This window comes from Kryptolebias marmoratus, linkage group LG5 (assembly GCF_001649575.2).
Source record: "Kryptolebias marmoratus isolate JLee-2015 linkage group LG5, ASM164957v2, whole genome shotgun sequence".
Lineage (NCBI taxonomy): Eukaryota > Metazoa > Chordata > Actinopteri > Cyprinodontiformes > Rivulidae > Kryptolebias > Kryptolebias marmoratus.
The window spans coordinates 11,665,135-11,677,303 of record NC_051434.1 but is presented as its reverse complement, the minus strand read 5'-3'; the positions used below and the strand labels follow the sequence as shown (position 1 = coordinate 11,677,303).

Sequence of the window (12,169 nt, the reverse complement as noted above, 5' to 3'; positions counted from 1 at the left end):
GAAGACAGGGGCAACAAAAGGCTGTAAAAGTAAAGTTATGAATAAGAAACAGCCTGAGGAGCATTTTACAACTAATTAGATAAATTTGGTATGAGGACGGGGTATAAAAAGAGCATTTTAGAGAGGCTGCATCTCTGAGGTTCACCAGTCTGCAACAAAACTACATCTGAAAGTGGAACAGTTTCAGAATAATGTTCCTTGATGAAACATTGTGAAGACTGAATTTCCCATCATCTACAGATCATAATTTCACCCAAAAGATAACAAGAATCTGGAGAAATCTCTGAGCTCAAAGGACAAAAAGCTGAAAGTCATGACTGGATGCTGTGATCTTCAGCTCCTCAGGCTGCTCTGAATTAAAACCAGGTCTGATTCTGTTCTGGACATCCCTGCATGGACTCAGGAACTTCCACACATCATTATCTGTAAACACAGTTCACCCTGTCATCTATAAATGCTGCTTAAAGCTCTCTAAAAAAAGAAGCCAGGTGTGAACACCACCCAGAAACTCTGCTGTCTTCTCTGAGCCACACCTCATTCAAAAGGACTGAGGTAGAGAGGAAAACTGTTCTGAGGTCTTTAATCCTTATTAAAGAGGAGAGGGACCATCCAGCCTGTTATCAGCGCACAGCTCTGCCTCTCTAATGGTATGGGGGTGCATTAAGGGCCTCTGGCATGAGCAGCCCACACATCTGGAAAGGCACCATCAATACAGGGAGAAAATATGCAAGTTTCAGAACAATATCTGCTCCCATTCCAGCTTTAAGACCCAGGACTGTTGAACAGCTGGGATCCTTCATCAGACAAGAATGGGACATTTCTCTCTAAAACCATCAGAAACTGCCCTCCTCAGTTCCTGGATGTTTACAAAATGCTGTTAAAAGGAGAGAGGAGAGTTGTCCCAGCTTTTTGAGATGTGATAAAATTCAAAAAACAGAAAAAATGGTGCAATTTCTTAAACATTTTATATGTTTACTCTTCACCGTTGTTATTAAAATGTCAGCTATAAGATTTCAAATCGTTGCATTCTGTTTTTATTTACATTTTACACGCTGTCTCAACTTTTACATCATTGGGGTTCTCTCTTTTCACTAAATGATGCAGTTTAGATGTAACATTGTATCTCCACAGACAGTGTTGGAGTTTTATCTGGCTGCTGTAAATATCTTGTGCTGGTGTAAGATAGTGGGAAGAAAATGACTGAGAAACTTTACAAGTGGCCCCATCCCCCCTCCTGGTACAGTCTTGAAAAGAAGGAATGCAGCTACACCTGTAGGATCAGTAGCCCACGCAGGACAGCTGGCGCGAACGATTTGTTTAGCTGTTTTGTTGTCGCGCCCCACAGCCCACATGGCTAATGCCTTAAAATAAACCACAAAGGCAGTCCCGAGGGCTTATCAAAGCCAGCCGATGGAAAGCTGAGTCACTCGCACACAGCTGAACGTGCTTCTCATTTAATGAAGACAAATCGGAAGAGTCGACGGACGACGCAGAGACTAATTTACGTTCTTGTGGATGCATTAAAAGTCTCTGTGGGCCGTCTTGTGTGGGTTCTAGGTCTAACAAAAACGTTCATGTGGAAAACCCCAAAACTGGCAAACCATCTCAAGATGGAACGAAGCACAAGATGAGTCCCAGATACATTAATAGTTAATCAATAATAATAATAATTAATTAGGAGTGCAGTTACTCCTATGTCTGCGAACATGGAAGGACTGAACAAAGGCTCGGAGCAAAGACTTCTTTAATAAAACAGTGCCATTCTTAAGAGTTTCAGTAGTTTTTCTCTGTTGTCCAGCACAGAGAAGAAAACAAAAATACTGCAGGCTAATATATTTGTACAAGCACAGCAAGTCTCATTTTCATTTCAGCTCTTCAATGTAAACATTTATTACACATAAAAAGCTTTTATGGGTTATGCAGATGTGAGCAAATGCATTAAAGAAGGTGCAGAATATATTATTCAAGCTACAAATGGCTCAAGATTCTTGAAAAATGTCTGTGAAGTGTTTAAATAAATTACAAAAATATGTTTGTGTCAAAAAGAAATAAATTTGTATTTAAAAAGTTATCTTTTTTCCTCCATTTTTGTTATTGACGTTTGTATGAATGCAATATCTTGGTTGTCCACTAGAGGGAGCTCTCGTGTGAAGAAATGTGTGTTCCTAAAAGCTGAAGAGAAAAGACAGTTTTTCCACCAAAACGTGTCCATTTTCAGCGTAAACTTCTCACTCTGGTTTGACAGCATGTCCAGCTTGGTCCACGCTCATGTTCGAGGGCGGGTGACGCGTGCGTTGACCCAGCTGAGTGTGTAAGAGCTGCGAGCGTCCGCCACCGTCCGCCTCAGGACACTGCGACCGTTTCCCGCAGAGCTGTGAACCAGGTGGAGTCCGGAAGCTTCGATTCCCCTGAGGACACTGAACCAGTAGCGGAGCACTTCCTCGTCGGTTCCTCCCACCTCGAAGCCGGCCCAGTGCAGGTACACCGTGGCAACCAGATGATGGATGCTTCGGACAGTTCCCACCTCGACCCAGTTCTGGAAAACCCTCCACTCAGCACTTAGGAGGTCAGCATACATGAAATGGACCTGAGGAGAAACAGACCCTTTAATTACTCAGCTAAATATACCTTTCTACATCTAATTTTATTATTATTTCATCATAAAACAAGTGATTAACTGATTCTAATTGTTGTTCATATCCATCAATCAGTTCCTAAACACACCTATCATATTGGCTTAGTATCTGAAAGCCACATTTTATTGTTATTGCCCGCTGGTGAAAGGTGGGCGATAATGTTTTCGATAATGTCTGTGTGTGTTCGCCTGTTAGCAAAACATCTAATGACCCACAGGGTGAATTTTAATGAAACTCACAGAAATTAATCACTGGATTTCCGTCTATAACTGATTAACTTTTGCAGTCAACTCAATTTAGGATGGCTGCCACAGTTAATCAGCATTATCTGGTGTAAAAGTAATTAAAACTCAGCTGATTTTACAGCTATTGGGTTAAAATCTGTTGCGGTAGAAGCTGAGAGTCGATCACAACACCTACTCTGAGCGTGACATCTCGTTGACATCGTAAATCTTTGAAAGTGACTCAGATGGAACTGCAGGGCCTTTAACTTTTTATTAAACGTCTGTACAAAACAGACTTCCTTCTCAAACTGCAGGTGTGTGACTCCCTCTTGTGGCTGCCGGATGTAACTGGTCCACTGAGTGATTCACTCACCTAAACTGTTGTCATGGCAGCCAGAGATGGCGCAGAGCCCTGTTACTATGGCGACGGCCAAGAAAAGGAGCTTTCTGGGTTTGTTGGGGTGAAAAGACTCTGAGGTATGTTTGTTTGGCGGTGTTTCTTTCTGTCTCCCTGCAGGTGTGTGTGTGTGTGTGTGTGTGTGTGTGTGTGTACATATCTTACAGCGTGATGTCCCAAAGCAGCCATGATATCTGCCAGCGTTTGAGAAACACTACCCAGGTTCCCTCTTGTCTTGTGCTTGCGCCTCCTCGGAGCTCGCCACTCCAGCCACAATTTGTGCTGGCTGACACCGCCTCTGTTGCCACGGTTACTAGCCAAACTGTTGCCAAGGCGATCATCGGATGCACTGGAGGTGCTGGGATTAAAACTGTGGACTTCACATCCTAGTCTTGACACAGTCTTTAGAAAGTCCGCATCTCCTCCATCAAGACTGAACGCACAAAGACAGGAAGCGTCAGGCAGGGGAACGCAGAAGTGATTTAAAGATTATTGCATGCATGATTAAATATGCATTGCATTGTTTATTCCAGCTGGGCCAGTGATACGAACGCACAGCAGTGAAGGCACTGGCATGAGAACATGGTGCAGACCTAAAGGAATACGCAACACAGGGTGTATCTGCAGCTGGAAGGAGCCGGTCTTCGGCACACAGCAGCCAGGGAGCTGAAGCCACAGGGGGGTGTGTTGGCTGAGCCTTCCCTGGAGGTAAAACTCTGGAGCAGTTCAGCTGGGAACGGAGGGGAGAAGAAAGGCACACGAGATGAGTTGGATGGAGCTCAGAGAACCGCCTGCCAAAGAATTACCATTCAGATGAGAACAGAGGAAGTTAAAGCAGAAGAAGCGGTTTGATGGCCAGGATTGTGAAATTTGAGAGGACTTTTTTTTTCCCAGGCAGACAGCTGTCTACAAACACAGTTTGAAACGTCTCATTCATTTCCTGGAAACCGTTCACCTCAGGTCCATTTGAAATATTTTAACTCGTAGCGGAATAATTAAAGATATTATTTCACTTTTTGGACAACTTTTTCTTATCAGGTCCCCAGCGCTTAGTCAGACAACCAAACTGAACCAGGAAGTTGAAGCCAAAACCGAACAAACAAACAAACACAATTTGCCAATTCGGTGCATGATTAGCAGGAGTGGGAGACAAAATCTTTTTTAGATGCTTTGTATGCTGGACATGGAAGATTCTAAACACATTTTTCAAACGCCGAAAATCAATGTTGTTATTATAATTAATCTGCCACTTTAAGAGAGTCAGCAGCTGTGCGGGGCTGTTTGTCCTAGCTGAGCCGCCGTAGGTTCCTGTAGTTGAAACTTGTCGCAGTAAAGATGTGTTTTCTCAACTTTTTTTCATCTTTTCTCCAGAAAACCCCAAAGAATATGTCTGTAAATAACAGCTGGAGTTACCAAAACACGAATGTCTTTAGTAAAAGACTTTGAAATGTTTGATTTTTGAGTAAATTTCAAATGGTAAACACAATTCTTATCACGTTAGCTTTTTCTATGGTGTCTTCAATGTTAAGTTAGCATCTGTGCTAATTGTTAGTCCGGCTGTGATTATTGGGGTATTTTGAGATATGTGTGCACTCTTTATTAGGCATGAAAATCTATATTCCAGTGTTTATTTATGTAAACTAAGCCACAGGACAGGCAGCCTTGATTGGCAGCTGTCACGGAGCTAATAGCGTTAGCTTCTGCAGCCGAGAGGATCTCTGTGGAATAAAACATGAGCTCAGACTTTTTACAGTCTATACGGCCTTGACACTTTTTCAGGAAGTTTCCAGTCTGAAACATCCTTACTGCTGGCTCTGGATTTGGCAGGATTCTGCTGCCAGCATATTGACAGCGCCTGACTGTTGGCCCACTCATCAGTCTGCGGCGGCGCGAGTGAAGATGTAGTAGTTATGAATGCGAGGGTTTTATTGATTGCTGTTAAGACTTGGCAAGATCTGAAACCTGGCTGTTGAAATTTTAGGTTACCGTGTTTATGAAGAAATTTAACTGGAGACTTTCAGGTGAGTACCTATCTAAACCAGACAAGGGGTTACCAACCTAAAAAAAAACCTGGAAAAATCTCCCAAACGTCAACAATTCAATCAGTCACAACGCATGACTTTAAAGGTAAAACAATAGAAGGAAAAAAAAAACACATTTTTGCTCTATCTTTTGTCAAATTGTAGCTGTTTTCTCATTTAAACAACAATGTGGACTGAATACATAAATATATTCTATAATTAAAAGTTTTAATCTAGTAAAATATTTAAATAACTTAGTCTTTAGACATTTTGGTCCAATTTGCCTACAGTTCTCTGTCAGCTTGTTTTGATGGGTGAAACTTGAAAAAGTTGCATGCCAGGAAGTTTACGAACAGCTTCATATGGCCCCGATTCAGAAAAAGTTGGGACGTTGTGTAAAATGTAAATAAAAACAGGACACAACGATCTGCAAAGCTCACAGTTCTCCCCTCCAACTCGAGCTGGTCTCCTCAGATCCTCGACGTTTACAGAAGAAGGGATGCTGCCATGAAATTCAAATTTATCTAATTTTTTTCCTAAATAAAGTGCAGCTTAAACGTTTGATGTGATTGTTGTGAACAAAATATGACTTTATCAGATTTGCAAACCATTTGCATTATGTGTTTATTCATGTTTTCCCAACTTCTCCAAAACTGAGGCTGGATTTTATTGAAACGCTTTTTGACCAATATATCTTTCTTTTTTCTTCTTTTATGTGTGGTAACCATGCAAACTTTGAATTATATTTCAAATCAGTGCGCACAGACATTAGGTAAATAATATCTAGGGGGTGTTTTTGGGTTATTTCCATATTTGTTGTGTCTATAAACCTGTGGACACTTTAGTTTGTCGTGTCTTCGTGCAGCCTACCTGCGGCCTTGTGATATACGCGACGAAACGGCGGAGTTCTGCCGAGAAGGATGGCTCGTTTGCCGCCCACCGCTGCACCTTCAGCGCTCCGGGTCCCACCTGGGAACGTTGCAAACACACTGATCATCAATATCTAAATACGACGGCGCAAGAAACCCCTGCAAACCCGTGGCTGGGTAATGCATATGAATGACAGCGAGCGAGCGCTGAGGAGGAGGGTCACAGGCGCTGACCCCAGGCCTGCTGGTATTTGCCTGAGGCTCCTCAATGCATAAAACACACACTTACACAAATCCCCCCCTCCTCCTTCTCCTCCTCCTCCTCCTCCCTGCTCCTAACAATGAACCCTGTGGTCACCATGGCAACCTCTGTGCGAGCAGGAGGGGTGCACTGGAATGAGTCAGAGTTTAGCCTTGGGCAGATAAAGAGAGCGTGAGAGAAGAGAAGAAAGAGGAGGAAGACAGAGGGGGAGCCAGAAAGCAGAGAGGGGAAGGAGGGTTTGGGGATAACAGGGGGACAGGATGGATGGATGGACAGACGGATGGACGAGCAGAGGCATGGACACACAACACCACCTCAGGGCTCAGACACAACAGCTGCCATCTCTCTCTGATCTGGGGTCAGCGAAGGCTCGCCCCCTGCCCCTCACCTGTTCTGCCATGCAGGTAATAATTCACAGAGCTGTACGCCAACATCTGCTGCACGAGGACTCCACCGCAGCAGCGGGGTGTGTGTGTGTGTGTGTGTTTACATTTCAAAACTGAGCAAGTACAGTGCAACATACATTAATCTGCACGGGGTGATCTTAAATAATAAGCTCCTGGGTGTAGACCTCTGTAAACATCCTCCCACTCAGAACAAACATTGTTTTTATTTCTTTTTACTTCCTCTGTGTGCCGTTTTATATATTCTGTAGATTCCTCGTGGTTATTTCCCTTCTCCTCATCCTGTTTTTGTTTTGTTTGTTTTGTTTTTGCAGAAACCATGCTTTCATTTTTCAATAAATCTGGTCACTCTAAGTCATTTTAATCACTTTACGTCACTTAATTCTCACGTCTCCTGGTTCTTTTTGTGCCGCAGATAATTTATAAATCTTTCCATCATATATATATATATATATATATATATATATATATATATATATATATATATATATATATGAGAAATATTTGTTATTTAAGAAGTTAGATGGTAATAAAACATCTGCAGCTATGCCACATCTCCTGTATGTTGCCTTAAATTAAATCCTCAAATCAAAATCTGCATCTGAAGGTATTGATTTTGTTTTTAATGGACTTTCTTGCGAAACCCACGACATAGCTGTGAAATAAATATGTATTTAAGTCTGGATTTTGTCGCCTATTTTCAATGTTTTACCTAAATTGTCTTAATTTAAACGACTTTTGTGTCTTTTTGTGTCTGAATCTTTGTTAAATGTGATTACATTTTACAGTCAAGCCTTTTATTTTTGTTTTTTCAGGAAGTCTACAGCTCAGATTGGTCTCCTCTGGATTATATTTTGCCCTCAGAAACTCTTAGTTCACAAACTTTTTTCCTTTTGTACGAACCTCGCGCTCGTGCGTCTCGTTCTCCTCCTCGTACGCGCGCGCCCCATCCCTGGTCCCTCCACCGTTCACCTCCTCCACTTCCTCCGGGCTCCGGGGCCGGGCTGCGGCTCGGCCCGGGAGGAGCGCGAGGAGAAGCGACGGGATGAGGAGGAGCAGCAGCGGCGGCGGCGGCGGGAGGCCCGTGGTTCCGGGTGCTCTGGAGCGGAGGTCCCGCATACCTCGGCCTCTGACTTAACTCTCCTTTTCTCCCCCCCAGGGCAGAGAGGAAAGTCCCAGCTGAGTCCTCCTCCTCCTCCTCCCTGTTCCCCTCAGGGGGGAGTTGAGACGAAGAGGCGCGTTCTTCGGTCAGTGGCCTTCTTCACTCAGAATCTGCTGCTTATCCTCCAACTAACTCCAAAGTTATCACTTTCCAAAAACACCAGCTGTGTGTCAAAAGATCACAGATTTACGGAAGCCTTTGATTTAACAAAAAAAATCCTCATTATTCTGAGATACTGTCTAAAAATTATCACTTCATTTGTCATCATTGTGACTTAATTAGTATTTCATGTTTATGAGTTAAGTCATGAGTATGAGAAACTAGAACAGCATCTCATATTTATGACTTCATTATGAGATAGTTTCTCATAATTATGACCTAATTAAGCCATATTTGTGGAAAACTATAAGACAAGACTTAGTATATCTTACATATATATCATGGGTATGATTTAATTATGAGATAGTATTTCACAAATATGGCTTAATTCAGCTTTATTTTTGGGAAACTATAAGACAATATCTCATGTTTATGATTTCATGTCATAAATATGACTTAGTTTAACTTGTTTATGACTTAAATATGAAATAGTTCTCATGTTTATGACTTAAGTCATAATTCTGAGATACTATAATACAGTAGGCCTATCTCATATATTTATCACTTAGTATCTCATAATTCTGGGAAAAGCTACAACCGCAAAATTATAACTTCGTATCTCATGGCTAAGATTTAATTATGAGATAGTTTCTTATAAATATGACTTAGCATATCATAATTGTGACTCATTTCTAGGAGAGTATTGCGTATTTATGACTAAGCATCTCATGATCGTGAGACAGCATAAGTCATAATTTTGAAATAGTATCTTATTATAATGAGATGTTTAGTCATGATGTTGAGATGCTATCTCATAATTGTGACTAAGAGGGTCTTTTTTTTTTTGCTTCGGTGTCAGAAAAAGGTCATTTAAAAATAGAAAAGCGACATTAGCTGGATGGACAAACCCGTGATGCGTCTGCACAGGATAAAAACTATCCACAGGCGCTGTGAGCCCAAGAAGGCAGATGATTTCTTCCCATGTTTTTGGTTGTATTCACAAAAATCTCAGAGACGACGCAGTTTCGACAGACACAAAGTAAGATTTTGGCACCAACACGGTGATTCTAAAGAGTTATTAACCTAAATCCTGACGGATGGTGCTTTTTTTAAGTTCCTGTCAGGCTTTTGTTGGATTCATATTTTCTTTTTGTTATGAAAAAAACCATCTCAGATATTTTATTATTTTTTATTTTGTCTAAATGTTCAGTCTCCTCAGCATCTTTAAGAACAGACACCAGTTTTTGGCCAATGGATAAAAAAAAGAGGTGAAGTTGTTGTATTCTTCTCTTATTCGGTCTTCTTCAGACACTTTAAGCAACTAAAGTTACATTTTTCTGTTCTTAAGACCTCTCTGTACATTTCAGGGAAATCTTTTTAATACACCGTTGTTGTTTTTTATTTTTAAACGTATTGAATGTGGTCCTACAGTACAGGCTGCTGCAGGTTAAATCAGGTGAAATAAAGGAGGAGATTATTTGCTCAGCTGCCTGGATGGAGCTTCACCCTGCAGAAAGATTGTGGCTGTTTTGATTGCTGTGGCTTTTTTCCTTTACTTTCGCTCTGAAACAGTCACTCATATATAAAAAAAACCCATCAAGCTCATCTTAATTATACAATGACTCCTTTGTTCCTTGTAGGTGTTTTTTGTTAAAGGTGGCGCCCTGTGTCCATTAGTGCTACAGGAACCGTTCTCTCAGCTGCGCCTTATTTGTCACGAGCCAACTCGGGGCCTTTTCCTTCTCCTTTCGCCGTTTGGATTTTCTTCAGCGGTCCTCAAACTCCAGCCTTCTTTACTTTGTCCATTTTAAGCACTTTGTGTTTCGTGGTCGGGACCCGTGTTGAGTTTGGTTTTTAGTTTGAGAGTTCCTCCAGTCTTCTGCCTGGTATTTTTTTTTTAACCACCCTTTGTAAAGTTTTGTGATCCGGTTGACAGTTTGGAAATGTGGAAATTCTGGACGAGCCTCAAAAATTCAGCTGAAAGGCTTTTCGGTGCAAGGACGAAGCGACTCCACTGACTTCCAATGTCCAGAACTGAAGCTTAAATGTTTTTTTTAGCATATTTTTGGAGCTAGAGGCTGCACCATCGATATAAAAGTTTTAAAAATACATATCACAGCAGCAAGGTAAGAGCCACAGTATGTGAATCAACAAAAAAAAACAACACCTGAAAAAAATCACCTGAGGTGTATTTTTCAGTTTTAGTCAAGAAAATGTCCCGTTCGGTTACATAAAGGGGCGGTGCCTAACATTTGTACCGAGGCCGGCCACTAGGAGGCTCCCATTTGGGCTTCGACTTCTGCCTTCTGGTCCTGTTTCTACTTTTAATTTATGTTAATGTTTGACACCCTTTTGAGAGCAGAAGTAATTCTTTTATTAGACCACAGTCCTTCTCTTATCACATAAAAATGAATAAATCCAATAAGCATATGGTTTGAAATTCTTTAAAAATGCACACAAGATCGGAATACTAACGCCTGAGGACGCAGGGTGTTTAATAGTCTGGATAAGAGAATCATAACTTGAAAAGATACTGTACATTATTGAAACGTTAGGTAGCTTTAAATCTGCTGAACGGTATGTTTGAGTTCCCTCTGCTTTCGGGCTGCTTAAGGAAAATGTTGCACTTCTTCAGGGATAAATCCAATGTTTCAGGTGTCTGGCTGTAATTCTGTCGAACATCTATGTGTTTTATATCTGATGTAAACGCGGTCTCGCAGTGCGGTCTGAAGTCGAGCAGATGCACCCCCACCCCCCGTCTGTCTGTCTGTCATGTTGACAGAATGTGTCCCCCTCTGCCATACAGTGGAATGTCACAGCAAACACATTTCCTCCGGCCATGTCTGAGTCTATTTAATCAGCCTGTTGACAAACTGTACACAATCTGCAGCCCGTAAACTTCCCCCATCTGCTTTCGTTCTCAGAGTCGCTCTGCCACAGACACGTTACCACAAGCTGCAGATATTTTCTGTAGAAGTTACCCCTCGGTGAGAACGTTTTTGTTTTTTTTTCCCTGTCAGCTCACTGGTACCACTGGGTTTTCAAATATTTTAACCCTTTTCCCTTATTTGGAGGAGAAATGTTGAACCAACATTGTTTCAGTGCCTCTAAAACCTCTTCAGCACCCCCTCTTTTTTCTGATTTTCTCTGCCTGGTTTCTTTCTTTTTCCCTCCATTGCGTTCCTCATCATTCATTCCTCTCCTCCCCTCTTTTTCACTCCCTGTCGAATCGTGTCCTTGACTGAACTCGCTCGCTCTCGCAGTCCCAGACAGCCTGGGCAAAATCTAATACTCGCTACCACACGAAGACCACAGCCACCGCCTCTGTTTATCTGCTAAAGAAGCCTGAACGACACAGACAAGTTTACCAATGGCAAGAACATAATGTGTATTTAAATATTTTGCACCTCAGATACATACATGATATGTAACAGACAGATATACAACTTTTTTTTTTTTTCCATCACAAAAACCACCAAACAACACAAGACCACAGAAAAAGAAGGGAGAGAGTGAAAGAAAGAATGAGGCCCCGCCAAGACTTTTGTCGTCCAGGGAGCTTCACTTCTTTTGACCCCACAGGCACGCGCGCACACACACACACACAAAGAATATGCACACACAAACTCACAAATACATGCATCACCGCAGTCACGCAAACGCATCCTCCGTCTCGCACACAGAAAACAAGAGTCTCTTTGGGGCCGTTGTGTAATTTCGATGTCTCTTTCCCTTGTAGTTAAAACAGCAAAAACACAGGATGTTGAGTCTCCAAGCTGCAGTCCTCCTCCTCCTCCTCCTCCCCCCTCCGAACTCAGAGCAGAGAAAACGCGGCAGAAAGCAGAGGAGGGAAAAGTTGATGACGGGCCTTCGGAGCAAAGTCGGGGGCCCCTGGCTTGGAGCTGAAGTCGTATGTACAGATGCTGGTATTTCAAGAGCAGAAACGGATTCAGTCCACTTTTCTCATATGGGACACAAACACAGGAAGTGCACAGAGAGCGGGACGTTTGCTTAGGCTCGTTTGCTTCCGAGGGGACTCGGGCTCAGATGCGGCTCGGGGTTGTTGTTTTTTTTGTGAGTGTATGTGTGTGTGTG

General features: G+C 42.2%; 1 protein-coding gene across 1 annotated transcript; it reads right to left on the bottom strand.

Annotated features, from left to right (window-relative positions):
- Positions 1-1,727: 1,727 nt before the first annotated feature.
- LOC108238958 (methyltransferase-like protein 24) lies at positions 1,728-8,117 on the bottom strand. The gene is made up of 5 exons (XM_025007152.2): positions 7,717-8,117; positions 6,149-6,247; positions 3,851-3,987; positions 3,423-3,690; positions 1,728-2,587 (listed from the first exon to the last, which is right to left on the bottom strand). The coding sequence occupies exons 1-5, from the start codon at positions 7,930-7,932 to the stop codon at positions 2,267-2,269; spliced, it is 1,041 nt and encodes a 346-aa protein (XP_024862920.1). The 5' UTR covers positions 7,933-8,117; the 3' UTR covers positions 1,728-2,266.
- Positions 8,118-12,169: the final 4,052 nt, after the last annotated feature.

Bases quoted from the DNA above. Each gene is read 5' to 3' on its own strand.
- LOC108238958 (XM_025007152.2), bottom strand. From the start codon at position 7,932: ATGCGGGACCTCCGCTCCAGAGCACCCGGAACCACGGGCCTCCCGCCG. The intron at 3,691-3,850 runs GTCTGCACCATG...TTGTGCGTTCAG, and splicing joins TGTGTTGCGTATTCCTTTAG to TCTTGATGGAGGAGATGCGG. The intron at 2,588-3,422 runs GTAAGATATGTA...GTTTCTCCTCAG, and splicing joins CTGCTTTGGGACATCACGCT to GTCCATTTCATGTATGCTGA.